Genomic DNA, 27,915 nt, shown 5'->3' on the forward strand with positions numbered 1-27,915 from the left:
CAGATAGTTTAAAGCCCTGAGAAGGATAATTTTTATCTCAGTAAATGATATAGTTCACACGGCTGCACAATGAAATATTTGCAGACAAATTCGCGAACTACGAGTACAGCTAATGTCCTGTTCAAAGATAACTGAACCAGTCAGCTAATATACCTTATTGTCATTAGGTGTACCTACTTTGAAAAAAAAATTAGTGACGATAATAATATGTCATCTCTAGTCCTTAGTGAGTCTAGGGCTAACAATTTTACCTACTTACTTCAAGTGCCTGTCAGGCACCAGCAGATGTTCCTGTGCTCCGACTTCTGGCCGGAGGTGTTCTGTTTAATAATAATAATAATGTTTTTTGACAAAAAGTTACTTTGTTAATAGTTATAACATGAGACGTAGGGTGATTAGTCTAAATATACGACACCCTGGTGTCTAAACTAGGCTGAGCCTGTGTTTTAGACACCAGTTTCTTCCTATGCCATTACTAATTGGCGAATGCGATTATTAACTACCATAAATAGTGCAACAATAAATAACAGAAAATAAAAACAATTACTTAAATTAGAAAAACATTGTGGGTATCAATCTAATATAAATTAAAATAAGAGGGTAAGAAGCATTGAGTTCGAACCAACTGGCAAAACAGGTATGAGGTACAACCACTGAAAGTTAGAACTTAAAAATCTTGAAATTAATTTAATTCTAGTTGTTTGTCATTTTATTTTAGTTTTAAAAATCCCTAAATAGTTGTGCACCTCTTGTAACAGTTACAGCGCAATGGTTGTTACTGTAATACCTACTGCAAATTTTATGATAAACAAATAACTTCATTTTAAATCCCATTGTTAGAATTAGCTTTAAAATGAACTCTAAAAATACAAAAATACTGGTTCTAGTAATGGAATGGAGATCACCTATGCAATACTTAGTTTTTTTATTAACTTGCCGTAGATGGAGGCCCTTCGCCGAATGCAGCAAATACCCCAATGGCACTGCATGCGTTACCGCCGCTTCCAACCGCACGGACCATGCAGCCGATGGTGGCTGATGCGGCGGACCTGATTCCTTGGGTAACCAGCTTCGGTAACAGCTGAGCATCAACGACCATAAGAGGTTTTGAAACAGCTTGCACCAACTGCGCCCGTGGACAAGATGGCTTTAAGCGTTGACACTGGACGGTTTTAGCGGAATTCTATCCTACTCTTAGGGGGAGGGAGGGGTCTAAAAATCACCTGATGCTTTTTAGAGCCTCCCATCACCCCCTTCGGACTATACTTTGTGAGATTTCTCGCCATCTTCATGCCAAAATAACGTGCAAAAGCTATAGAAAACTTTCTCGCAAGAGGGGTTTTACTGGTTTGCCTCTTCTTGTTTCTTGAGTTTTTCTTAATTTTAATTTTAAGCGTGGAGTGTTCAATGGATGCCCCTTCGTTGTAGGCTTTCTTGAAAGAGAAGGATAGAAATCGTTCACCGCAACGTTTGTAGGTGTCTTGCCTAGGGCTACTAATTGTGTTAGTATAGTAAATTTGTAGATTACGATAGCTATACGCTATGGATTATGACCGAAATAAATTATTATTATTATTATTAATCGTTTTGAAAATGAGTTCGTCGGACTTTTGACGTACGATTTAGTATTTATTTGTCAAATATGTAAAAAAAAATTGTTCTAGTTTCTATAATAGTTCTGTGCAAAATGTACAAGTAATGCATTTAATCGACTGATATTTTTGGACTGTGTAGGTACCTTATGTTAGGAAATAGTATCGTTTATGTTTTCTTTAGTAAATAAGCAATTTTCACAAATATTTATCTTTAACTATAGTAGTGTCGTGTTAGGTTAGATTAATTGTAATTTAATTACTTAACACTTCGAATTTGTTTAAATAGGTATGTGTGTTTCTAATTTAACTACTTTTAGATTTTTAATATTCAAATAAGTAAATAAATAAGGAATTAAATCCCTTTGCGAAGCAGAAAGTAGCTTAGTTTTATTTTATTTAAACTTCAATGACCGTAATGTAGCTCTTCATCGAAACCAATAATAACAGAAAAAGATTTCCTGAAATACGAGTGCATTACCTGAAAAATGCATAGGTACGAGTGCAAATATTTTGCCTCATTAAATTTATATGAGTTGCAATTGCAAGAAGTAGAGATGATTTCATTCTTCGAACAACTCCGACGGTATTTAAAGCTCGTTCACTTTATTTGATTAACACAGTCAGTCTGCTAGTTAATTAATCTGTCTCCTGATAACTGATGGTTTCCGGGAGAAACTGGGCCAGTCCCAGAGAGCACTGGTGGGAATGGGAACTGTTGCACTCTTAAGTCTTTAAGAGCATCCATCCCGTTTAAACTAGACTAGGATGAACGGGACACGTTGTGTGTTCATGTCTCGATATGACACGTGCAATACTGTCCTGGTTATTTTAAATTGGGTAAATGGATAATAGTATTGTCTACTTTGTAATCCTCAAGTTGTGTGTATTGCGTGCGACTCTTGCTAGTAGAATGTTCTGAAAGTGCGTTGAAGTTGGTTAGGTTAGGTTAGGTTAGGGGCAAAAGTCGAAAATATATATACTATCGTAGTAGGTATATGTGCTATAGTAATAAAGGTACATTTTAAAGAGCACGTCAGTCAGTTATCCAGTAAGTTTTTTCTTCTATTTACTTACTTATACAGATATTATAACGCAAGTTTTAAGATCTCAAAAACGGCTGTTGAAATTTGCTTTTTGTTTTTGACTATTTGTTTTTTCTTGGCTTTTAAGGAAGAAAAAATCTATATTGCTGTTACTACAAACTATAACATTGCAGATAATATTTTCGTACTTATTTTGGGAAATTAACGGTGCATAGTATTTGTAACTTCTAAGCAGAGCAACGCAGCATACTAACTAAGGCAAATAAAGCAAGGTTGAAACCAAGCAAAACAGGCACGAGAGAGACTAAATAAAACCTGCAGAAAATTCAATCGAATTATCTTATGTGTGACTCGTTATTCTAATTTTAATAACTTGAGACCTAAAGATACATCTATGCAACTAGAATAATATATTGTCAGAGAAGGAGTGACCCTCTGAAAAATTCTACATAAGTATTTGTGCCATTTAGTTCCATATCAGGTAAATGTATAGGTATGCGAAATCAGTAATCACTCTGATCATGCACATGTAGACCACCATTTAGGTATCCTAGACCTTGATTTCGGTTTTGGAATACAATGAGTATATCATCGTTAGATAAATCTTCTCCGTCTTCTTTAATAACCACCTTGTTAGTTCTACCTTGTCGTTCCAGCCAGATGTTGATTGCGAAGCGTACGGTGAAGTAGATTATCAATTCCACGAAGCTTAGGAGGCTGGCGCCGACGAAAAGTCCGGTCGTGCCCCCGATGGACACTGATAAAACATTACCAAAAAATGTAAGAGTAAGTACCCATCCCTCACTTTAAGTTGTTTACTTAATTAGCAATGGGGCAGAAGGGATCTCGAGTGGTAACTGCGAACCATAAAACGTATCTTTGGCAAGCGTCTGCCTAGGTGGAATGTAGACAACGCCAGGTATTGGCAGCCGATGGATGCAGGTTGCAAATTGTCGTTTATTAATGTGGTGTTCTAAGTAAAATAATGAAAATACAACAAAAAATTAGTTAAGTACGCGATTTTCGTAAATGTTGCACAAGAAAGTATAGAAATAGTAGAAAGTATAGTAGAAAATTTATGCTTTTCATTGTATATAACTAGTAATTCAAATACAATGCATATGGTTAAAGGGTTTTGTTATGCAAGTAAAAATTAAATGATCCTAATCTGAATAATGTCCGTGAAAAGCTATGGTAGATAAAAGGCCATTAAAACGATTAACAATTAAATTATGTAGGTGTCAAGTCAAGATGTTATCCTACTTCAGCCGTCTGGTGGATTGTCTCATCACAAGGTGATCAAACAACCTTGACACCTCGTGAGTAAAATAAACCATGATTATATGAATGTGAATGAAGATGAAGAAGCTAGGTATTTGACAGGGATGGCAAACATTTTCTGTACCTACATTAAACGTTTTAACTAAAGGCGTATGTAATTTAAGAGTTGGCGCCCCGGGCCAGTTACCTACCGTGGCGTTGCCGTCAAATTCATTGATGGGTAAAGTGTTTAAATAAACCTACAATAGGTGGCTTCGTCGCCCCTCGGAGCCTGCTTCCCCGGGCCATGGCCCAGCCATAGGGTAAATATGCCTCTGGTTTTAACTAAAACATGGTAGGTACATACCTACAGCTGTTTTATGAACTACAGTTATAGATAAGCGTGGCAATGTTTACAATATAACTTAATAACCTGACATAGAAAATTAATCACATTCAAATCATTTATTCGTGACAAAAAAGGTGAAAAAGTACGAAATACAAAAATAAATAATAATAAGTACTTAATACAATAAAAAATATATAAAAAAATAATAATTGTGGATTACAGTTAAATTCTGCATTTCCCGTGGTTTCTCGTAATGTGATATCGGTACTTTAGATTTACAATCCCTGATTTATGGTAAGGTAACATGTTTAAATAGATAAATCTTACCGACGAGGTCAAGACGACTCCTTACGACGATTCGCTTGAACCTTTCAGTGGGTAGGAAGGCTAAGACCATTTCCACGTAGGCCTTTGTTTTCTCTTTTTTAGAACGGAGTCTGGAAGAGAGATATCAGTCACTTTCATGTAAATATGAGTGAGGACGAGCTGGGACGGGGCTATTTTACAAGTACATCTACTAATTGTTATTGTTGTTAAGTATAAACATATGTTTCTTTCTATCTTAAGTAAAATAGATGTCAAAATACAACACACAGTACTTATCACGCTAAACACACGAGTAATAACCTCGACGTTTCGACCACATTGCAGTGGCCGTGGTCACGAGTAGACTGAAGTGTGTTGTGAAGTGTGTCGTGTGTTTAGCGTGATAAGTCCTGTGTGTTGTAGGCATTGCAGAAGTACCTACCGTTTGTGGCCACTACCGTTTATGGCCATTTATTGTGTAAATATAAGTTTGAAATAAATTTATAGTAATAAATCATTATAAATTTTATTCTTTTCAGTATACACTTTTGAAAACTCACTAAACATATTAAAATAATACTATAACTTTTTATATATGACTGCAAATGTCAACTGGCCAAAAACGGGCTTAAGGTGGCCAAAACCGGTACTTCTGCCCTATTTTGACTATGAGTGAAAATCACGAAACTTGAAAACGTTATAAAATAGATAGCGTTATAATAGTGTAAGGTAGAGCACCGGCGGTAGGTGAATTGAATACCTACCTTTCTTTTCGACATGGATCGTTCGTTCATATATTCAAAAGCTGCTTCTACCTAATAATAATTATTTTTCTAACATGTTGTGTGTAAAAATAATAAAGACTTTAAATATTGATAAAGTAGGCAGATATTATATTTTTAAAGTGTGGCGATGTCTGTTGACGATTGGCGAATCAAGAAAAAAGCCGAGTTCGAAAGATTACTAAATACCTATAACTATACGTAAAAATTATATCGTATTCTAAAGTTCATTACATACAAGTAGATTCTGAGACATTCATTATTAGCCAGTTCAATAGTGACACTGTTCACTCACGCCTTTTGACCCTGTCAAAACGTTCATGCACCCAAATTAACGGTGTTTACAATCAACAATCCGTGTTCAAATACGAAATATCCGATCGACCTTTTGAACTCGTATCACACACACGTTATTCACTGATACTGATCGACGATCGTATCTATCGATAGTCGTTAAACATACATTCTGTTAAAATAAGAAATCGATGTGATAAATAATGGCAATGTCTTTTCTGATTGCTAAATAAATTCCAAGTGTGCTTTCATCAAGAAATAAGTATCGTAACATCGTAAAATACCTGTAAAATGTAAGTAGTTTTGTTTGTCATAAATAATATCGGGTGGTCACTTAGACGAGTCAGTAGTACCTACCTATAGAAGATCTACTACAAACAATGTCATTGATTTTATTGACAAGAAAACTACACTTGAAGAGTTATCGGAAAGTACATGCCTACTTACCTTTTTAAAATTGTGATTTTAATCTCGAAATGTAGATCTTGCAAAGTAGTAATATGACTTACCATTGACTTAATTAACTATATAGTTTACGTGTATTTGTAACTAAATGACTGTGACTTAATGGCCACGGCGGACATGCAACCATCTCACTACAAGGTTATTATGCTCACTAAATTCTTTGCTGGTACCCTCTATCGAATCAAAATAATCATTGTAGAGCCTTTTCACAGATAAAGTCATCACACCGCGTTGCTTAACAAGGAAATTCATTATGAAACTTACTGTAAAAACGATATTGGTACGGTGGGTTGGGAACTTGGGAATCAGGGTTCGATAGTACCTACCTAAAGTATACAGCTCTGTTGATAAAGCGCTGGCTCTAACCCTTGATCGAGGTAGAGCGAGATTGTTGCACACCGCTTCCGCGCCTCTTTTTTTTCTTTTTTTTTTATTCGACTGGATGGCAAACGAGCAAGTGGGTCTCTTGAGGGTAAGAGATCACCACCGCCCATAGACACCTGGTACACCAGGGGGATTGCAGATGCGTTGCCAACCTAGAGGCCTAAGATGGGATACCGCAAGTGCTAGTACCTAATTTCACCGGCTGTCTTACTCTCCGAAACAGTGCCGAAACACAACAGTGCAAGCACTGCTGCTTCACGGCAGGATTAGCAAGCAAGATGGTGGTAGCAATCCGGGCAGACCTTGTACAAGGTCCTACCACCGGCCTCTCAAGGGTTGCCATCATAATTTTAGCCCGCCTTTCAGAGTTAATATTGTTTTTTTTTTCGGGCACTTTCTCTGTATCTATGTCACAAAAGTTTTGTGTCCGCTAGTCCACCACACCTTTTACCTACTCCAAAAGGACGGTGTTTACCAACCGTATTAAACCAACACTAATTATTTAGGTACTGTATGAACTCACGACACATCAACATCTTTGATGATGGTGATCTCGGTCTCTTCGCAGGAGGGTAGGCAGTCACACGACAAGCCAGGTCGGTTGGCCCAGGGCGGTTTGAGGGTAGTCAAGTGGCTGGCGTGGGCGTGAATGCACGCCAAACCAGAGACGTTGCAGCGGTCGGATTCCGCTAAAAAAACAGTGCCCTTAGTGTAAGTTTTCGGTTACAAAATACGTCACGATCGCGTACGCGTTAAAATCTCAATTTGTATGGAAACGCGAACATCGCAAACGTTCCGCTAGAGGCGCTCTTCGTGTTTCCATATAAATTGAGATTTTAACGCGAACGCGATCGAGACGTATTTTGTAACCGAAAAATTACACTAAGGGCACAGGTCACAAAATATATGAACGAAAGTCTACTAGGTGAACGAAATTGATAGTATCTGTCTTGGTGTCTCCATAGTCGGACTGGGCTGAAAGCGCCCGGGTGGCTTCCTACAAGACTGGGACGCAAGACGTACGTCGCAAGAGCTGTGACTTAGCCTGTGCGGGCCGCTATACTATCTATCGTCTGGCTGGCGGCAAGCCCTGCGAGGTAGGCCCGTGGGAAGTCCGTGCAGGCTGGGACCCAGTTTTCCGTTAATTTTAATTTATTTTGTCTTAATCTTTCACTTTGACATTGCCGGTTTTATATTTAAGGGGCCTTTGACTATATAAACATATGGGGCTTTATAAATGTGACGTTTCTTGGTTGGTTTTAATATTTTGAGGTTTGTTTATTTATTCTATCTCGTATTTTCGCGCTCTTGGCGCATTTAGCCAATCGTATCCTTTGTAGTCAACTAGGAATCCTTAGTTTCGCCATGTCTGCCCGTCTGTCTGTCTGTCTGTCTGCCTTCCGCGGCTTAGCTCCGAGACTGTTCGTACTAGAAAGCTGTAATTTGGCATGAATATACATATCAGTCACGCCGAGAAAGTGGTAAAATAAAAAAAAAGTATAAAAGATTTTTTAGGGTACCTCTCTTAGACTTAAAGTGGGGGTGATTTTATTTCTCGACTAACCCTATAGTGCGTGGTATCGTTGGATAGGTGAGGGTTTTAAAAACCACTGGGTGGCCAGGACGATTTTTCGATTCAGTGATCTGTTTGCGAAATATTCAACTTTAAAGTGAAAATTTTCATTAAAATCGAGCGTCTCCCGCCCCCTATCTAAAATCTAAACTGGTGGGTGGAAAAATTTGAAAAAATTCAGGATGGTAGTATATCAAATTTACAAGGATGGTAGTATATCAAATTTACAAGGAAAATTGTAACGGCTAGAATTATTAGTAGTTTAAGAGTATATAGCAGCCTAAGGTATGAAATAAGTATACGTACGTACACCAGGGTTACTCAAAGTGGGGTACGCGAAGACTGGCGAGATGATTAAGATTGATTTTTGGAGTCTTTTTGTATTTTTTACTTCAACTCCAAATTTGTTACTTATTTGTTTGTTTCAGTTTGTATTTTCGTTGGCAAGATGATTCTTACCTATACTTGTTACTTTATTGAAATAAATACATTATATTATGATGACAATTGAAATATGGGGGGGGGTAGGGGTTCGCTGTCGTCTAGAAACTATAACAGGGGTACGTGGAGCCATAAGTTTGAGAAACCCTGCCGTACACAATACGAAACCCTTAGAAAAATATTACTTGATTTTTTCGTAATGGCTTCGCAATCTTGGGCGTGTCTGTCACGTTCTTTGCCAGTTTTTTTTCTATGCTGGAGGATACAAGACTTACGAGTCCCCAACATAAAATGGTCGTTGCAGTTGCATACTTCCAGTTGTGCCCTCTTCCTGCATAACACGGTGCAGGCACTGTAAGAGTAGTGAGGGTAGAGGCCATCTTTATTTTCAGAATGGAACCTACAGGCTCGCTGTTCTGGGGTCGTCTCCACTATGAGAAGATCATTATCGATGTCTCTTACTGCCACCTGGCGGCTAAAAATACGTTACGAGTAACTGTTGTGCCGAGTTAAGGTTACTTACTGCTAATAGTCTAAATAAGATCCGAATTATAGAGAGTATTTGCTGCACCCATCTGTTTAATGGGTTGTTTTTTTGCCTCAGAGGCCTTAAGTCGTTAAAAGTTACATTAAGAATGCGAAAGTAACTTTCTGCGTAACTAATTTATTCTTAAGTAATTTTCTGCCTAAACAATATTCGGAACTCACAATTCGGCTTACATTGGTTATGCGGAAGAGAATTCTGCATAAACTGTTATGCGAAAACAGTTTCGGCATAAATACTAATATGCGTAAAAAGATTATGCAAAATAGAATTATGACATAAAAATTATGTGTAAACAAGGGGAACCGTATTAGGTACCTAAAGCAAATATAAAAGTGATAATTACCGATATTTATGTCCGAGCTGAAGATGCATAGCAGAAGATTGTAAGCTCGTAATGCTAGGAACTTCTTCTTTATTCAACGTATACATCTAAAAAAGTAGGTATTAGTTTAAAATAATAATAATATACTACATAAGTAGCCACTTCATGTTCGAAGTGTTGGACGATAAACACATTAACGCCACAGCGAAATCTTACCGTGGAAGGCAGTAATACTTCGAATTTCAGGATTGAACTTTTGCTCCGCATGTTGCTTATCATAGGCAATAGCTTCGGTTTCCTTAAAACAATTAAAGTAAATGTAGGTATGTGAAAAACAGTAGATAGTTGGAAATGTAGATATTTCAATAGCTAGTATTGCTTAAGGCAACTTAAAAAAATACTGGATATAAACCTAAAGCATAGTTTATTACTATGTGGAGCAGTATTTAAAGCGAATGGATATGAAGTAGTCGATAACTTGCACGTTTTTTCGCAGATCTAAATTGAGCTTAACGAAATATATACATAAATGCAATATGTTGTCTATCAAATAAGACAAATGTAAATGCAAATACTGAGCCCAAATGACTTAGTTGGTGAAGTGACCAAAATCGACCATGATGTCCATTATCAGCGGCCTTATAGTTATTAAGTAGAATGCACTCTGAATCACTATCGTCCTCAGTGCTTATTTTTGTCACATATATGGGACTGAGCCTCAGTCACTGAGGCCGTAATGTCTAAAACGCGTGACGTTCGCGATCGCATCTACCACTCTTTCTACCCTCGTCTTATATGGCAGAAAGAAGTGGTGAAAACTATTATGATTACAAGCGTGTTGAAGGCCTCTGGATGAGGGCAGAGAGAAATGGTGAATGCGATCGCGAACGTCAGCGCGTTAGACAATACGGCCTCTGGGTAAGATATGACAAGCTGTGTTATTGAAAATTAAAAATTCGATACACGGATGAAAAGTGAAGTGATAAATTCAAACTCATACTTAGTTTGGATGGAATTGATGATAAAGCAAGCCCCCATATCAGTGTCAATGGGCTGGAAATATTCACAGCAGTTAAATGGTACGTCGTTATAAGAACAATTAGTTATTATCTCCTGACATCCACTGCGGACCAGGTTCGCATAATAACTGTAGTTAGACATGAGGCACATGGGATCAGGATTACTTATGGCGCAGACTTCTGTGAGGCTATAAGATATTCCTCTAAAGTAGGCCAGGTCTTTCAAAGTATCCTCGAGGTCTAAAAGGTGGCCTGGTGGCCAAATACTGAAACGAAACGTTTTATACTTAAATACCTAAAGTTTTAATGTGGAATAGGTATACCAATGAGATCATCATCATATCAACTGTAGGACGTCCACTGTTGGACATATGCCTACCCCATAGAACGTTATTTGCTTCAGTTGGAAGCGGCCTGCATCCACCTAGAACCAGTGGCTTTAACCAGGTTGTCCACCTATTTGGTGGACGTACAACGTTGTGATTTCCGATCCACGGTCTCCATTCGAGAACTTTTCGGCCCTATAAGATCAATAGGATTTAATTTACGGGATTGTGATGGTGTGTATTTCTACTTTAGAGGATTTAACTTCGGTTAAAGCTACGAGAGCCACCCCGACTAATCTAGAATAGGATAAAGTATAAGTAGATTTTAGAAGGATATAGTATGCTTTTGACCTAGAATACTCTCTATGAGGAGACGTCCTAGTTTTGTATATAAGAATAAGAATAATTTCATTGTTGAACTGTGTACAAAGGTGTTAAATTATACATATTTAGACGCAACAGTTTGTCCATTACGGACATACAATATTTATGAAACAAAAAGAAAAACTAAAACTAAATTACCTGCGCTGATAATCAGATATAATAGGATGTACACAATTATGCAATATGTGACTTCTCGTCCGGATTTTACTTCATAAACAACACGAAAGGGACTTACGTGTCACAAACACTGTAAAGTTTTTCGGTATTTTCAGTTTCACAAACGGCTACGGAGGGTAGTTTGGTTTCCCATTTGGTATACGTGGTCTCCACGCCGAAGCTTATAGGGCTCTCCCGGAAGGCATCCCACGCAGCTATTATGAGAATAGCTGAACCATACCAGGATAGGGCTACGAGAGCCACCCAGACTAATCTAGAATAGAATAAATAATATAATGCCATCCTAAAGTGATTTAAAATCGTTATATAAGTACCTAGCTACATAATAGCCACTAGAAAAAGGTTCGGTAGTTAGTTTTATTTAATTTAATCGTATGGCATATTACAAATATAGGCATTAGAGCAAAACACTTAAACTACTAAGCCACGCGACTGCATCAGGCGTTAGTGCATCCAAGTCTTCGGCTGGTCCAGGATAGGAGTGTAAGGGGCAGCGCATGATGATGTGTTCCATTGTCTGTTCCTCTTCCCCGCACTCACAGAGTGGAGACTCCCTACCCCCACTTGTACAGGATAGTTGCAGCGGCCGTGCCCAGTTCTCAGCCTAATAAGGCGGCACCAAAGATTTCGGGGAAGGTCGAATACCGTTGGTTTGGCGGTCAGATCAATGTTCCGAGCACTTCTTCCTGCTGTGTCCACAGCCCATTGTTTTTTCCAGCTATCCACAAGGTAGGTAGGGAATAAAAGTACAAAATTAACTAGTCAAGGAATTTTCTATCTATAATGTAACAAGTACCAACCTACTGTACTTATAGGCACGGGTCCGTGTGGAGCCTTTAACAGTCCAGGACCAAATAATTAGGGGGGACGTAGGTGAGTTGACACAAAATTTACATATCTGGCCATTAGGTACTGCTTCATTAAATGAGCTACATTTGTGAAGAGGCTTTCTAATGATGCATCATTTCATCCTTTACTTACGAATTGGAATAAAATAAGTTATTAGCTGTTAGAACTATTTAAAAATATGTTTTTTTTGCGTCATGTCAGTCTGTTTCAACCCTCCTAGTACCGAGATAAGTTGGGACAGGTACCTGGGTAAGTTGACACACAGGATGAGCTTAAGCTTTGAAGGACAAAAACGCAATGAAGAGATTAAAACCGCGCACCTCCGTAAAGTAACGCCTGATTTAGTAGATTAAAAACGTTTTAATATATAAGTGTGGGGGGAGGCTCCAATAGAATAGAGATCTCTCTCCAGGCAGGTGTTATGCCTGGGGACTGAAGTCCAAAAGAAGAGCATCGGAAGTTGTATATATGCGTCCGAGTTGAGAAACTTGGTCGAGAACATGGTCGGAGTTTCTCTTGTTGCTCACTAGATGGCGCTAAGAGTCGCTAGATAAGTATTGAGATCTATCACTTCTTTCAGCCAGCGGCGGCCTTAGGGGGTGGCGAAGAGCAGGGCTACTACGAAACTCGAAACTCCAAGTTCATGTCGTGTGGTCCCTCTGACACTTATACTATTTAATACGAGAGCGAGAGGGACGGTACGATACGAACTTCGAGTTTCGAGTTTCGTAGTAGCCCTGCAGGGCAATCGCCCGCGGGGCCGCGCTCTTGCAGGGGCCTCGCGCAACAACCCAAGCAAATATAAAAAAATATAGATTTTTTTAACTATATTTTCGCATCACATACTTTTCACGAAGGACAAAGGGTCTCGCAAAGACCTGCCGCCGGGAGCCTCGCAATGGGTAAGGCCGCCGCAGCTATCAGCACTATAATATTTGAACTTATAGTAGTATTAGTTGTAGTAGTATTCATCATTTTATTTTTTATATTACAATCAACAGTACAATTCTTGTATTCTTCTCTGCATGGCCACTGCATTTTTCGTGATCAATAAATAGTTATACACGTTATTAAAATAGATGTAGCTCTTACAGCACAACCATTAACAAAAGTCTGAAATCTCATTTTTTCATGTCTGTCTAAGTAACCATGAAAATTTATTAAAATTAAAAAAAATGAAAATTGAAATGTCTATATTGACCGGACTATAAGCATTCAAGTTTGTAAAAGTGTCTTTTACTTTTTTTAAGTTGCATTTTAACGAATAATAATGTACCTTTCAAACCAATGCTTCGTGTCGTCAGCAATGAAGTGCACTCCCGCAAACGTACAGTTGGAGCAATAGTCTTTCAAAAGCGCCTTACAAGTGGTTGGCGGCATTTTCATTGAACCTAGAGACTTGTCTTTGCCATTTCGTGGCCCAAGGCTCACTGGAGAACGGATATTACAAAATAAAAAGCTAATATTTTGTACATTATATTTCAATAATTAATTCTAATTGCTGGTTGTGTAAAATCAAACAGTAGCGTGATGAATTCTAACATAATATTGCACAATTTACTATAATGTATGAGCACAAATATTCAAGGTCTGAACAATGTCAAACATAAGTGCTAACCTGCATTTACGTGTCGTTTTAACAATCAAGGCTGTTGTTATTGACTAAATACAACTAACTATATTTACTTATATTTAAAAGTCATATGTACCTACATAAACTTTTGGTGCGCCAGGGCATCTACCTAATTGGCAAGCGTTTGGGAAATTACTTAATTACTTTACATGTTTATAATTTTCAAGCTTACATTTTTTTACTAATCTAATTTTGATCACAAAATACAATCATGTCAATTTTCCTTTTTCTCCGTTTTCTCCATTTGGTATTGTACGTAACGTGCTTATAATGATATCATGTATATATGTTATGAAATGGCGAATATTCTTACTACACTTGATTGATATTGTTAAGAGTTAAAACTAACTTTTATGGCCAACATATATATGTATTTGCCTTTGCCACATTGAGAGCTGGACAACCAGGCGGGATATTGACGTATTTCGAAAAAACAAATGCAATCCGTTATGCTGCATTATTAGGTGCGTATTGCCACCCGTTTTTATTGGCAATGCGTATAAGGAATATGGTAGGTACATGTAAATTTTTATTTTGCTCTTAGAGCTGGTGCTGGTTCACTATAGGTTGAAGTGACAGCTTTACGCGAACGACTCCTTAGTCGTCACCTTTGTCGGATGCATTATTAGAGTATGTATTTCAATAGCGCGTTTACATTGGGGCGACCCGATAAAGCTGTTGGCGACGACACTTTTATCGGAAGCGACGTTCTGCTACGATATCAGTTGGGTCTGAAATTTATTCGTAGGGTCTGAATAATATTGACATAAGTAGGTACCTATACTACTTTGTATGTCGTCATTCAAGTCGGACCGGCAGTTTATAGTGTGAACAGTAATGGTACTAACGCGTAAGCAAGAGTGAAATATGATCATACTATTCCTACCCTTGTACCAATATCAAATACAGGTGCTGAACTATCCACAATAAGCCCATTCGCGTGCAAACTGCGCTCCTTTATCATGTTTACAACATTACAATGTAATTGGCTCACGCGACGGCTAGTTAGATTAGCTACAAGTGTTGTAAAAGCTCTGGGCTGGGGTAAAACGGTGGATCGTGGAAGTGCGGCGGACGATGGATTTGCTGGTGGAACAGTGGCTGGTGAATCTTCTGGAACCGCTGGCGGGGCACGAGACCGGAGTGTGTGAGCAGGTTGTATATCTGCCTCCGGGGCACTTTGTCTGATTCTCTATCGTATACCTGTGAGCAGTATTAATGATAAGTTAATGGTCTCACCTTAATTCATAATCATTTTACTTTTCCTGAAAAGCTAGTTTCACCATAAATCTCAATATTATTCAGTACAAAGTCCATGCCATGCTCGATTTTAGAATAGGACGGATCCAATATCGTACCGTGTAGGTGTCACAAAAGGCGAGTAAGGGACCTAATGTGAGAGTGGGCAGCAGCGCTCTCTATTGTCGACTACGAACTCAGCAGGGCTACTACGAAGCTCGAAACTCGAAGTTCGTATCGTACCGTCCCTCTCGCTCTCGTATTAAATAGTATAAGTGTCAGAGGGACCGCACGACACAAACTTCGAGTTTCGTTAGCCCTGCTGAACTCTATCACTACAGCAGTGGAAGGCAAAGGGGTAGCCACCACACTATTTTCCCAAGAAAGTTGTTGTGAACGTCCACTAGTTAAGCCGCATTAACATTTATCTGTTGTATTTTGTTGTGATGCACTCTGTCTCTCTCTCTCTCTATAGCTTTTATGAGACACAACACAAGCCGTCACAACACTGCATCAGATAAATGTGAACGCAACCATACAAAATGTATGAGCCCGATACCGTTCTGATGCGTCACGACACAACACGACAAATAAATGTGAATGCGGCTTTATTTTCAACCGACGCTCATGACCACTCTGTCAACTGTACCGACTTAGAAGAGAGAGATTCAGTACAAAATAAAAACAAAAACGTACGATTTGTTCCCCACTATGAAGCAAACTGGTTAGTGGCAGAATCTCCCGGAGATGAGGGTTGTGGAGAGCCCGGCTGCGCAGATGTTGTGGCAGGTACTCCTCTTCCTGTCTCACAGCCACCACTTTCGGGTGAGGGGGAGGCAGGCAGCTTGCCAGCCACGTAGTTGTCAGCAACAAGTACACCGACTTGAGCATTGTGCCTAGAAAATAAATCAACTGACTTTAATAGCAGGAACATAAAAAAAATGCGTACGCATATATCTTTAAACGAGCAATTCTTGTATAATTAGCTACCTACGAATATTTATTCGTAGTTATCTACTTATTTAGAGGATCTCGGAAACGGCTCCAGATAACGATTTCAATAAAATTTACTATGTGGGGGTCTATAAAATTTGCCATGTGGGGGTCTTGGGAACGCACAATCGATCTGCTTGATCTTTGAGAAAACACGAGTTTTAGCACGAGCAATCGCGCTAGCCCAGGTCGCAGCTCTCACGAATAAGGTGCGTGTTGCGTCGGATAATGCAAGTCGAGCATCAGGTACACGCAATGTTTAATGCGTGAGAATGCAGCGGCGTCTTTAGCTCATGTAGCGCCCGTGTGCAATGAGGGCTATCGTTTTTTGTTTCACTAGATGGCGCACTGTAGCGTGAGGTTTTTAAGTATGGCTTTCAAAGTCTGTTATTACGGGCGTGAAAACCAAGTTTAGATTAATATAATATTTAATACACCTTAAAACAGTACCATCAAAATATCGAGCATGCCACAGTGTTGCATAGTCCCCGTTTTGTTCGGAAAAAAGGGAGGACAAAGGTTTCCGAAAGACAAAACTGTCTCAAAACACAGACATTCATTGCCCCGGAACGCATATTTGCTATAATTAATTTCAGATATTGCAAAATATTCACAAATTTATTCTAATTATAAATAAACCCGCGTAACTCACCCAAAAACTATGAGATTTGACATTTCGGAGACCTCACGCTACACTAGCGCCTCTAGTGGCGAATTCACACGCGATAGCCCCCATTATTACTTTAGCGCCATCTAGGAAGCGCGCGGTCAAAATGGAATAGGGTACAATACAAAGTGCCGCGGCCGGCGCCCCTAACAGCGCTGCGCCCGTATGCAACGCACACCCTGCACTATAGGTAAAGACGCCTCTGTGAGAATGTTTATACACAACACATCTAACAGTTGAACTTGGCAGCAATATTCATTGTATGCGGTATTAAGGTCTTTTTGAGGTTTATATTTTTTACTAGTTCTTTGATTGTATACTTATAAATCACACCGACAAAGTTGTACGGTCGGTTCCCTTCCTAGCTTATGTAGCCACTTTTTCAGACTAGTTGTATAGAAAAGTGGATAGGTACTTATGTTAGGGCACCGACTGTACAATAAAATTTAACAAAAAAATGTATAAGTTAACATGGGGTGATTTTTTCCCGCCTAACCCACGGTGTGGGACGTCGTTGGATAAGTCTTTCAAAAATATTACAGGTTCGCTAATATTATTTTTCCAGCAGGGGATTTAGTTGCGACTTGGCCCACTTGGGCTAGCATAAAGAGTGAAGTTACTTACATACTTGATACAATATAACGCCGATTACGGGGCGACGGCACAAGTCGAAAGTAAAGTTATGATATGAACCTAATTAATTAGAAATGAGAAGGGGCTTATTCCCACTATAGTTATCATGTATTAAATCTTTGTTCAGTAGGCACCTTTTATATTTGAATGAAAAATCCGAACTGACTACACCGTAGCAGAAGCTATCGGCATTTGATAGTAGAGTTAGGTTTAGTAGGCGCAAAATCATGCGATCAACGTCGCAACGTCGACGTCATTTATCTTAATTATTTGTCTTTTTTTAAAAGTCACAAAATAACAAATCAACTGTAAAAAATTCGCAGTTAAAGCGGTATTAAGATGCGTCCACGTCCCACGCAACTCTCCGTCGGACAATGACTTTGTTAAGGTCAGATTCACTTTCAAATACATAGCTACAAACTTACTATCGACGGTACGTTGGTCAATGCTCTAGAATGTTCCGATGAGTACCATAATAGTCACCCGCTGGGTTACTCGGGCAGTCCACTCACTGATTATGTTCAGTAGACATAGTTCGACTTAGGGTCATATAATATTTAGTTATTACTACTTAGACCTCAGGGATTTGTGGTTAAAATCGCTCGCAATCCTCACGGGCATCCCGTATAAGGTACGCTTGCGCATACTAGGGTTAAAGCTGCGTTCCCACCAATCATGTGCGAGGATGTGTTTTTCACTAACTAATACAAACGACCCCCTCCCCCCCCTGTGGTGTCGGGTTAGAATTACACCTCTCCATTTCTTTCGTGGATGTCGTAAGAGGCGACTAAGGATAATAATATAGGTTAAGGTATGATGTGTAGGCAAATGAAGGGTTTCTATTGGTTGATGAAAAACATATTCCTCGCAACACATCCTCGCACGTTTCTGGTGGAAACGCTGTTTAAGTAGTGTCAAATTGTATGTTTGTTGATTTTCTTAATCCTAAACTGTGCAAGTAATCCTATAGCGCAAACTTTGAAAAATATACCATTTAATATATATATAAGTATATAGACACCGACATAGCTCAAAGAATATTTTTAACTTGAAGTGGCAATGGGTAGGCCGCAACGCTAGAATTACAGATAACCATTGGGAGAGAAAGATTCTCGAGTGGTGATCACGAACTGGAAGCGATGCATTGTTAGGCCTTCCAGTTGGTGGACCGTAGATATCGGGATAGTTGCAGTCGCCCTGTGGATGCAGGTGGCAAGTTTTTGTTCATATAGTGAAGTCGCTGTGTGTCGTCTCAAAGAGTAGAGTAGACTGTTGTTCAATAGTACCTACACGTTTTTTGGCTGATAATGAGCGAATTTTGAAGTAGATGATGATTGGGAAGTGCAAAATTAAATCTACACTAAATACAGCGACTAAATATATCTATTACAAAAATCAAATGTCATTTATTCCTACCTAAACTATGTAGGTTAGAGCGGCACCTACTTACATAAAGGTACATAAAGTTATTCATTCATTCTGTGGAGTTGTTTTTGAAACACAAGCCCTAAAGAAATAGGTATCTATTATACGCCAACCCGAATAGTTCCATGCATTGTGTGGGATGGAAAAAATGACAGACGAACTATAAAAACACTGATGACTTCATAAAAGAATTTGGTTTGTGTAATACACGCTACGCTACCCACTGATATAATATTTTTTTTTTTTATTCGATTGGATGGCAAACGAGCAAGTGGGTCTAACTATAGCAGTCTGCGGTCGTCATATCATCATTATTGGTTTGAATTATGCCTTTGTATCGATGGCTACCTACACCTTCGGCTGCCACAGTCTGGTGTGATACTGATGATTTCTAATAAAATAAAGCTCAAGGTCAAATACAGTTCGATACGACATTATGTAGGTACTCGAATCTTCGCCTCTTTTTTATCATTTTTCAAATTTTCTTCTTCTTCTTCTCTTTTAAGATATGGCTTTTCTGTCCTAATTAATAGGACAATTTCGCCAGTGTCAAGGTAAACTCTCTTTGAGAGGGACGTTGTACGGTGATTGTAATTTTTGCAATTTGATAGTAAAATTCCAGAAACCACGTGGAGACAACTTGCGCATTAAAAATGCCAGACACGAGAGCAATATAGAATTTTGTGATCACTGTTCACTGTTAAGGTTAATCGCCGCATAAAACTATCAAAATTATACTTCAACTAGCCAAAGAAACAGAAATAGCAAAATTAGATATTGTCTACATCCGCCATGTTCGAATGCTAGAAATCGAATCCAAATTTTTTTTCGCCTCTTAATTATGTAAACTCCAAAAAATTCATAGGGTGGAGGGTGACCCCAACCAAGTGCTTCGATCATTGAGCTTAGGTAAGTAATTATATTTTGATAAAATGGTAAGTAGGTACCTACAGTTGTTTTTCGAACATTTATATTTTGGCAATCGATTCTGTTTTCTAAAGCGATTAAAATCATAATTTTTGCGATCAATTACGATTTCAGTAAATAGAAGAAAGGCCGGAAGTAAAAAATATTTTTCTTTCGCATTTAAGTTATCCGATTGTTGATACTGACCGATCCTTTTTAGGGTTCCGAAGCCCTTATGGTTTGTTTGTCTGCACCTGTCCGTCCGCGGCTTAGATTATAAAGACTTGTTAGTGCTAGAAAGCCGTTTTTTTGCAAATATAAATAAAAATAAAGTGGTAAAATAAAACTAGTAAACTATTTTTTTTGGGTAGGTACTTCCTCTAGTCGTAAAGCGGAGATGTATTTTTTTCTCGTCTAAATTCGTGCGAGTTGTTGGATATCGATTCAAACGCTGGTTATTGAAGTTTCCTCACGATTTTTTCCTTCACCGTAAAGCTCATGGTAAATTACAAATGTAATTCGGCCCAGGCTCGAACTTACGACCCTCTGCTTGAGAGGCCACAGGCCAAACCACTATGCTACCACGGCATACAATAATTTACTTTACACATGCATAATTAAGTACGTAGGTACTCGTATTTGAGTTACAGCAAGGGCGTTGCCTATTGTTTTCTATATTAGCAGTCCATATTTATAAGCTGTAGGTATTCTACAATCGACAAATGAAGTACTTCAATCAATTTGGATTAGGTACAGGTAGTTCCTTCTTCAGAATTACATTTTTGTTATTTTTTTTAGGTACTACAAGCTCTCTTGCTAACCGTATTTTTTTATCTTACTTGTATGGCATCTATCTACATTTTTGTAGGCAAATTTTCAAATCAATCTAATCACTAAAAAAAACCGGCCAAGAGCTTGTCGGACCCGCCCAAAATAGGGTTCCGTAGGCATTACGAAAAAATTAAGTAATATTTTTCTAAGAATTTCGTATTTTATACGGACTTCCAAGTTTAGGTATATTTTATACCTTAGGCTGCTCGTTACTCTTTAACTACTAATAATTCTCAAGCAAACTTAGCCGTTATAGTTTTCCTTGAAAGTTTGATAAACTTACTACCATTCTGAATTTTTTCAAAATTTTCCACCCACCGGTTTAGATTTTAGGGGGGGGGGACGCTCGATTTTAATGGTTTTGAAAGGCCTATCCAACGATACCCCACACTACAAGTTAGGATGAGAAAAAAAATATCACCCCCACTTTACGTCTATGGGAGTAACACAGAGTACGCTAAAAAAAATATTTTTTAAATTTTTATTGTACCATTTTGTCGGCATAGTTTACATTCATATTCGTGCAAAATTACAGCTTTTTAGCATTGATAGTCCCTGAGCAAAGCCGCGTACGGACGGCCAGACAGACAGACAGACATGGCGAAACTATAAGGGTTCCGTTTTTGCCATTTTGGCTCCGGAACCCTAAAAAGGGTAGATTTCGACTTGATAGATGTGAAAACCACTTACTTAGTTTACATTTTTACTTATCTACGTGCTTTACATACGAACATTGCGTAAAGTACTAGCATTAATTAAAACTCATAAAAATCGACTGTCACGATGAAAATACACATACAACTGACGTAGAACCTTAGGATGGTAATAAGGGATTTTTTTATTGACTGTACAATCTATCTAATACCTTTAAAAGAGCAATTCTTCATCAGAATCTCAGAAACGGCTCCAACGATTTCGATGAAATATATAGGGGTTTTCGGGTATGACAAATCGATCTAGCTAGCTTGGTCTTATCTCTGGGAAAACGCTTATTAAAGAGTTTTAGCCCGAGCTCGGTCGCCCAGGTAGGTATTTTATAGTCAACAAAATATTCAAAGCCATTTAGTAACTTGTTGTTAGGATTTTTTTACTGAACTACTTATTAATTAAAACAAATTGAGATTTTTTTTTTATATATCTAAAGCTTTCAAAAAATCGAGGTTGAAAACTTCTTAGTGTTTTGACTTTGGGTTAAATAATTTTTTATTATGTTACGTACTTTTAGCGCTGTTTCTTTGTAGAATGACATACGATAGTTTGCGAAATTTACGAAAAAGTAGGTATACATCCGTTTAAAATTAATTTAGCACTTATTCACCTTTGAGTATTTTAAAAACCAAATATCTCAATAACAACACTACACTGCACACGACACAATAACAATGGTTTAAAAAACTTTTGGCCACCGCGTCTTCGTACAACGGTCACTTTAGATTTAAGTAAACTGGTTGTAGTAGGATTCAGAGAGCGGTCGGCCACCAGCCACCACCACTGTGTTATCATGCTTTGCCTACGTTTACCGGCAGAATTAAGTATACACAAGACAAGATCACAATGCCAATTGACTAACAAGACAAAAATCATTCCTTGTAACGATTTGGCAGGAGAACAAGACTATGCCAGCCATACTCTACCTTTTTATTATAGGTCCGTACCTTAAAATTAAAAAACTAAACCGTTATAGAATCACTTCGTCGTCTGTTTGTCCATCTGTTACAGCCAATACGCTCCGAAACTACTAAACTGTATTTATAACCTTAATAAATGAATTTCAAATATGGGGTCCACATTAAGAGGTAAATTAGAACAAAAAATTGCATGCTATAAGTATTGCTCACTCCTACTTCTTGTTATTATAAGAATTACATGTGACACAATTCAATGATGGGAATTTTTGTGAGAATCTGAAATATGTATTTTACTATAGTTTTGAGGTACTTAAATAGTTTTGAAGTTATTTAAGAAAATAGGCGAAAATTTGCTGTAGTACTTAAATTTGTTGTATTGCAGCGGGTCGCAGCATACATTTATTAAGGTTACCCGTAAGTCAAAAAAGTTGAAAATGTATATAATTACTATGTCAGGTGGGTCACTCATACATCCAGTCTGCGGGCCGAAGGTGGAATATAGCTGTTCTAGGCAATGTAAAGTCGTTGATTGATTTTGAAGTAGGTTACCCTAAATCAGAAATAGTCTCTCTTTTAATTTGAATTATTCATAATATCTAATATGTAATTTAATTCATGAGCTTTCTAAAGTTAGCAGAGATAATTGATGTCTCAACGCTAAGCGTAAAACTTTTCAAATTTAAAATTTTAATTGTAACTTTTAATGCAAGGAATCCTCACTGCGCGCGTCCGTCTCGCCGCTGACCGACTTTTGTAGGTACACCATGGAAATTGAAAAATGGTAGATTTGCGGCGAAGCATTTAGCTAGTGACTTAATTCACGACAACATAAAGTAAAGTAAGTGGCAAGAAGACCACTGTAGCGTACTTCCCTTCTAAACAGTTTGTCAATGACATTTTGACATTTAACGCTACTGTTTTCAAATGTCACTAGCTTTCCTAATATTTGGTTATTTAGTCATATCAATCGTAAATTGAGCATTGTAAAAAGGCTATGATGATGTATAACATCATCCCATGAAAAACATAAATGTAATAAAAAAACAAACATAATCTACCCCCCTTTTAACTTGGATAGGTTCGTTAGGTTTCAAATCGACAGTGTGGCAATTTAAGAGAACTGTATGACGTATTCTTAGAAGAATGGAACTCTATCTCTCTCGCGAAATGTCAAAAATTGATAGATTCAATGCTTCGCCGGTGTAAGGCAGTAATAAAAAGCCGTGGACATGCTACTAACTATTAATTTTAGTTAAAATGTATTACATTGCTTTTTTTCTGTACCTACAAACTTCACGTTAGTGTGATTTAGTTAATCTAAGTTTCAAATAAAAAAACTTTCGAACAGTTCAATAAATCGTTCTTAATTATTTGTCCAGCTTCATTACTATTTGAATTTGTTAGTAAAGAGAATAAAAACAAAATTTGTAAAAAAATGTCAGCCATTTTATTATTTATTCTTAATCCCGTTTGCTCTATTCATGTGGCTATTTCATAACGTAACTATTTACTTCTAAGAAGAAACCACGACTATACGTACATGACATGATTTAGTTAAAAATAAACTACATTTCAAATCGTTCTTAATTACATGACCACCACTGTAATTACTATGTCAGGTGGGTCACTCATACATCCAGTTTGCGGGCCGAAGGTGGAATATAGCTGTTCTATGCAATGTGAAGTCGTTGATTGATTTTGAAGTAGGTTACCCTAAATCAGAAAATGTCTGTGTTTTAATTTGAATCATTCATAATATCTAAGAGATCACATTTTAAGCGATATGCAGTCTAATTTAATTCATGATCTTTCTAACCTTAGCAGAGATAATTGATGTTTCAACACTCTCAACGCTAAGCGCAATACTTCGAAATTTAAAATTTTAATTGTAATTTTTAATGCACCGAATCCTCACTGCGCGCGGCCGACTCGCCGCTGACCGACTTTTGTAGGTACACCATAGAAATTGAAAAATGGTAGATTTGCGGCGAAGCATTTATCTAGTGACTTAATTCACGACAACATAAAGTAAAGTAAGTGGCAAGAAGACCACTGTAGTGTACTTCCCTTCTAAACAGTTTGTCAATGACATTTTGACATTTAACGCTACTGTTTTCAAATGTCACTAGCTTTCCTAATATTTGGTTATTTAGTCATATCAATCGTAAATTGAGCATTGTAAAAAGGCTATGATGATGTATAACATCATCCCATGAAAAACATAAATGTAATAAAAAAACAAACATAATCTACCCCCCTTTTAACTTGGATAGGTTCGTTAGGTTTCAAATCGACAGTATGGCAATTTAAGAGAACTGTATGACGTATTCTTAGAAGAATGGAACTCTATCTCTCTCGCGAAATGTCAAAAATTGATAGATTCAATGCCTCGCCGGTGTAAGGCAGTAATAAAAAGCCGTGGACATGCTACTAACTATTAATTTTAGTTAAAGTGTATTACATTGCTTTTTTTCTGTACAAACTTCACGTTAGTGTGATTTAGTTAATCTAAGTTTCAAATAAAAAAACTTTCGAACAGTTCAATAAATCGTTCTTAATTATTTGTCCAGCTTCATTACTATTTGAATTTGTTAGTATAGATAATAAAAACAAAATTTGTACAAAAATGTCAGCAATTTTATTCTTTATTCTTAATCCCGTTTGCTCTATTCATGTGGCTATTTCATAACGTAACTAGTTACCTACTTCTAAGAAGGAACCACGACTTTATGTACATGACATGATTTAGTTAAAAATAATCTACACTTCAAATCGTTCTTAATTACATGACCACCACTGTAATTACTATGTCAGGTGGGTCACTCATACATCCAGTTTGCGGGCCGAAGGTGGAATATAGCTGTTCTATGCAATGTAAAGTCGTTGATTGATTTTGAAGTAGGTTACCCTAAATCAGAAAATGTCTGTGTTTTAATTTGAATCATTCATAATATCTAAGAGATCACATTTTAAGCGATATGCAGTCTAATTTAATTCATGATCTTTCTAACCTTAGCAGAGATAATTGATGTTTCAACACTCTCAACGCTAAGCGCAATACTTCGAAATTTAAAATTTTAATTGTAATTTTTAATGCACCAAATCCTCACTGCGCGCGTCCGACTCGCCGCTGACCGACTTTTGTAGGTACTTACACCATGGAAATTGAAAAATGGTAGATTTGCGGCGAAGCATTTATCTAGTGACTTAATTCACGACAACATAAAGTAAAGTAAGTGGCAAGAAGACCACTGTAGCGTACTTCCCTTCTAAACAGTTTGTCAATGACATTTTGACATTTAACGCTACTGTTTTCAAATGTCACTTGCTTTCCTAATATTTGGTTATTTAGTCATATCAATTGGAAATTGAGCATTGTAAAAATGCTATGATGATGTATAACATCATCCCATGAAAAACATAAATGTAATAAAAAAACAAACATAATCTACCCCCCTTTTAACTTGGATAGGTTCGTTAGGTTTCAAATCGACAGTGTGGCAATTTAAGAGAACTGTATGACGTATTCTTAGAAGAATGGAACTCTATCTCTCTCGCGAAATGTCAAAAATTGATAGATTCAATGCCTCGCCGGTGTAAGGCAGTAATAAAAAGCCGTGGACATGCTACTAACTATTAATTTTAGTTAAAATGTATTACATTGCTTTTTTTCTGTACAAACTTCACGTTAGTGTGATTTAGTTAATCTAAGTTTCAAATAAAAAAACTTTCGAACAGTTCAATAAATCGTTCTTAATTATTTGTCCAGCTTCATTACTATTTGAATTTGTTAGTATAGATAATAAAAACAAAATTTGTACAAAAATGTCAGCCATTTTATTCTTTATTCTTAATCCCGTTTGCTCTATTCATGTGGCTATTTCATAACGTAACTAGTTACTTCTAAGAAGGAACCACGACTTTACGTACATGACATGATTTAGTTAAAAATAATCTACACTTCAAATCGTTCTTAATTACATGACCACCACTGTAATTACTATGTCAGGTGGGTCACTCATACATCCAGTTTGCGGGCCGAAGGTGGAATATAGCTGTTCTATGCAATGTAAAGTCGTTGATTGATTTTGAAGTAGGTTACCCTAAATCAGAAAATGTCTGTGTTTTAATTTGAATCATTCATAATATCTAAGAGATCACATTTTAAGCGATATGCAGTCTAATTTCATTCATGATCTTTCTAAACTTAGCAGAGATAATTGATGTCTCAACGCTAAGCGCAATACTTCGAAATTTAAAATTTTAATTGTAATTTTTAATGCACCGAATCCTCACTGCGCGCGTCCGACTCGCCGCTGACCGACTTTTGTACACCATGGAAATTGAAAAATGGTAGATTTGCAGCGAAGCATTTAGCTAGTGACTTAATTCACGACAACATAAAGTAAAGTAAGTGGCAAGAAGACCACTGTAGCGTACTTCCCTTCTAAACAGTTTGTCAATGACATTTTGACATTTAACGCTACTGTTTTCAAATGTCACTAGCTTTCCTAATATTTGGTTATTTAGTCATATCAATCGGAAATTGAGCATTGTAAAAAAGCTATGATGATGTATAACATCATCCCATGAACAACATAAATGTAATAAAAAAACAAACATAATCTACCCCCCTTTTAACTTGGATAGGTTCGTTAGTTACCTTATGTCCCTCAGATTAAAAATCGCGGGGCTTCGTCGATTTTGTCACAGTCATGTACCCGCATTATAAAAATACTACCACCCACTAGTTACAGTTTCCAGAGAATTAGGTATATTGGATTAGGTTAGTAAGCTTAGGTAATAAAAAACAGAGCAATGTTGAGGAAAACCATAGTTTCTGTTGTATATTAAAGGATACTCATTTAATTATATCGGCAAAATTACATAATGCGAAAGTAACTTTCTGCGTAAATAATTTATGCGTAAGTCATTTTCTGCCTAAACAATATTCGGAATTCGCAAATTATGCGTAAAGCCCATACGGCTTGCATTGCTTAGGTATGCATAAAATAATTCTGCCTAATGTAATGCGAAAACAGTTTCGGCACAAATACTACTATGCGTAAACAGATTATAGAAAATAGAATTATGACATAAAGAATATGCGTAAACAAGGGGAATCGTTGTAAATTTAATGTTAAAAATATGGCTTGGCCGATTCTCTGACGTAGGGTCGTACGTGGCTTAGACATCCGCACAGACTTATGGTAATAAAGCGACAAAGCGACTTTTAAAAATAATGGAGTCTTTGAATTTTCCTTTCTTCATACAAATTAAATACTGCTATCAATGTACGCCATCCTAGAACACAACTGACGTCGCCTGTCACGCTACAAACATCAAGCATTTTGCTTTAAATTGCTTCTTTGAATAAACTTAAAAGTGTAATAAAAATTAAAAAACTAATTATTTTTAAAAGTCGCTAACTAATGTTGTTAATTTTGACGAGTATGGTCTATGTTTTGCGAGTCGGACTTGCGCAACGAGGGTTCCGTACAAATTTGAAGATATCTATGAAAAGTGTAGAATTATCATCATCATCATGTCAGCCGAAAGACGTCCACTGCTGGACATAGGACTCCCCCAAGTCTCTCCACTCAGACCGGGCTTGTGCTTTCCGCATACACCGCGATCCCGCGATCTTAACCAGGTCGTCGCTCCATCTTGTTGGGTGTAGAATTATGAAATTTGGTAATAAAATAAATAAGTAAAGACAAAGGTCAATAAATTATCGATACGAAAAAATACTTATATTTTCATAGAAGTATCATGATCATGATGCACAAACTTATTTCCTGCAGGCTTTAAAATTTGTGCCGATACCTTGAATCTCACATTTGG

General features: G+C 37.4%; 2 protein-coding genes across 5 annotated transcripts; both read right to left on the reverse strand.

Annotated features, from left to right (window-relative positions):
• Positions 1–1,058: 1,058 nt before the first annotated feature.
• On the reverse strand, positions 1,059–13,540 carry LOC141437429 (sodium channel protein Nach-like). 3 transcript variants are annotated; one of them, XM_074100787.1, is made up of 9 exons: positions 13,393–13,540; positions 11,326–11,520; positions 10,362–10,646; positions 9,578–9,659; positions 9,383–9,468; positions 8,897–8,967; positions 7,002–7,167; positions 4,575–4,684; positions 1,059–3,395 (listed from the first exon to the last, which is right to left on the reverse strand). In XM_074100787.1, the coding sequence occupies exons 1-9, from the start codon at positions 13,500–13,502 to the stop codon at positions 3,142–3,144; spliced, it is 1,359 nt and encodes a 452-aa protein (XP_073956888.1). In that variant the 5' UTR covers positions 13,503–13,540; the 3' UTR covers positions 1,059–3,141. The 3 variants fall into 3 exon arrangements, with proteins under 3 accessions (XP_073956888.1, XP_073956887.1, XP_073956889.1); XM_074100786.1 differs by having other exon boundaries at positions 8,768–8,967; XM_074100788.1 differs by lacking the exon at positions 10,362–10,646 and having other exon boundaries at positions 8,768–8,967.
• A 39-nt stretch (positions 13,541–13,579) lies between these two features.
• On the reverse strand, positions 13,580–21,937 carry LOC141437430 (uncharacterized). Of its 2 annotated transcripts, none has more exons than XM_074100791.1 (3): positions 21,663–21,937; positions 15,685–15,884; positions 13,580–14,952 (listed from the first exon to the last, which is right to left on the reverse strand). In XM_074100791.1, exons 2-3 carry the CDS (start codon positions 15,877–15,879, stop codon positions 14,764–14,766), a joined length of 384 nt encoding a protein of 127 aa, XP_073956892.1. In that variant the 5' UTR covers positions 15,880–15,884; positions 21,663–21,937; the 3' UTR covers positions 13,580–14,763. The 2 variants fall into 2 exon arrangements, with proteins under 2 accessions (XP_073956892.1, XP_073956890.1); XM_074100789.1 differs by having other exon boundaries at positions 21,762–21,936.
• Between the last annotated feature and the right edge of the window lie 5,978 nt (positions 21,938–27,915).

The sequence above is a fragment of the Choristoneura fumiferana genome, chromosome 17 (assembly GCF_025370935.1).
Source record: "Choristoneura fumiferana chromosome 17, NRCan_CFum_1, whole genome shotgun sequence".
NCBI classification, from domain to species: Eukaryota; Metazoa; Arthropoda; class Insecta; order Lepidoptera; family Tortricidae; genus Choristoneura; species Choristoneura fumiferana.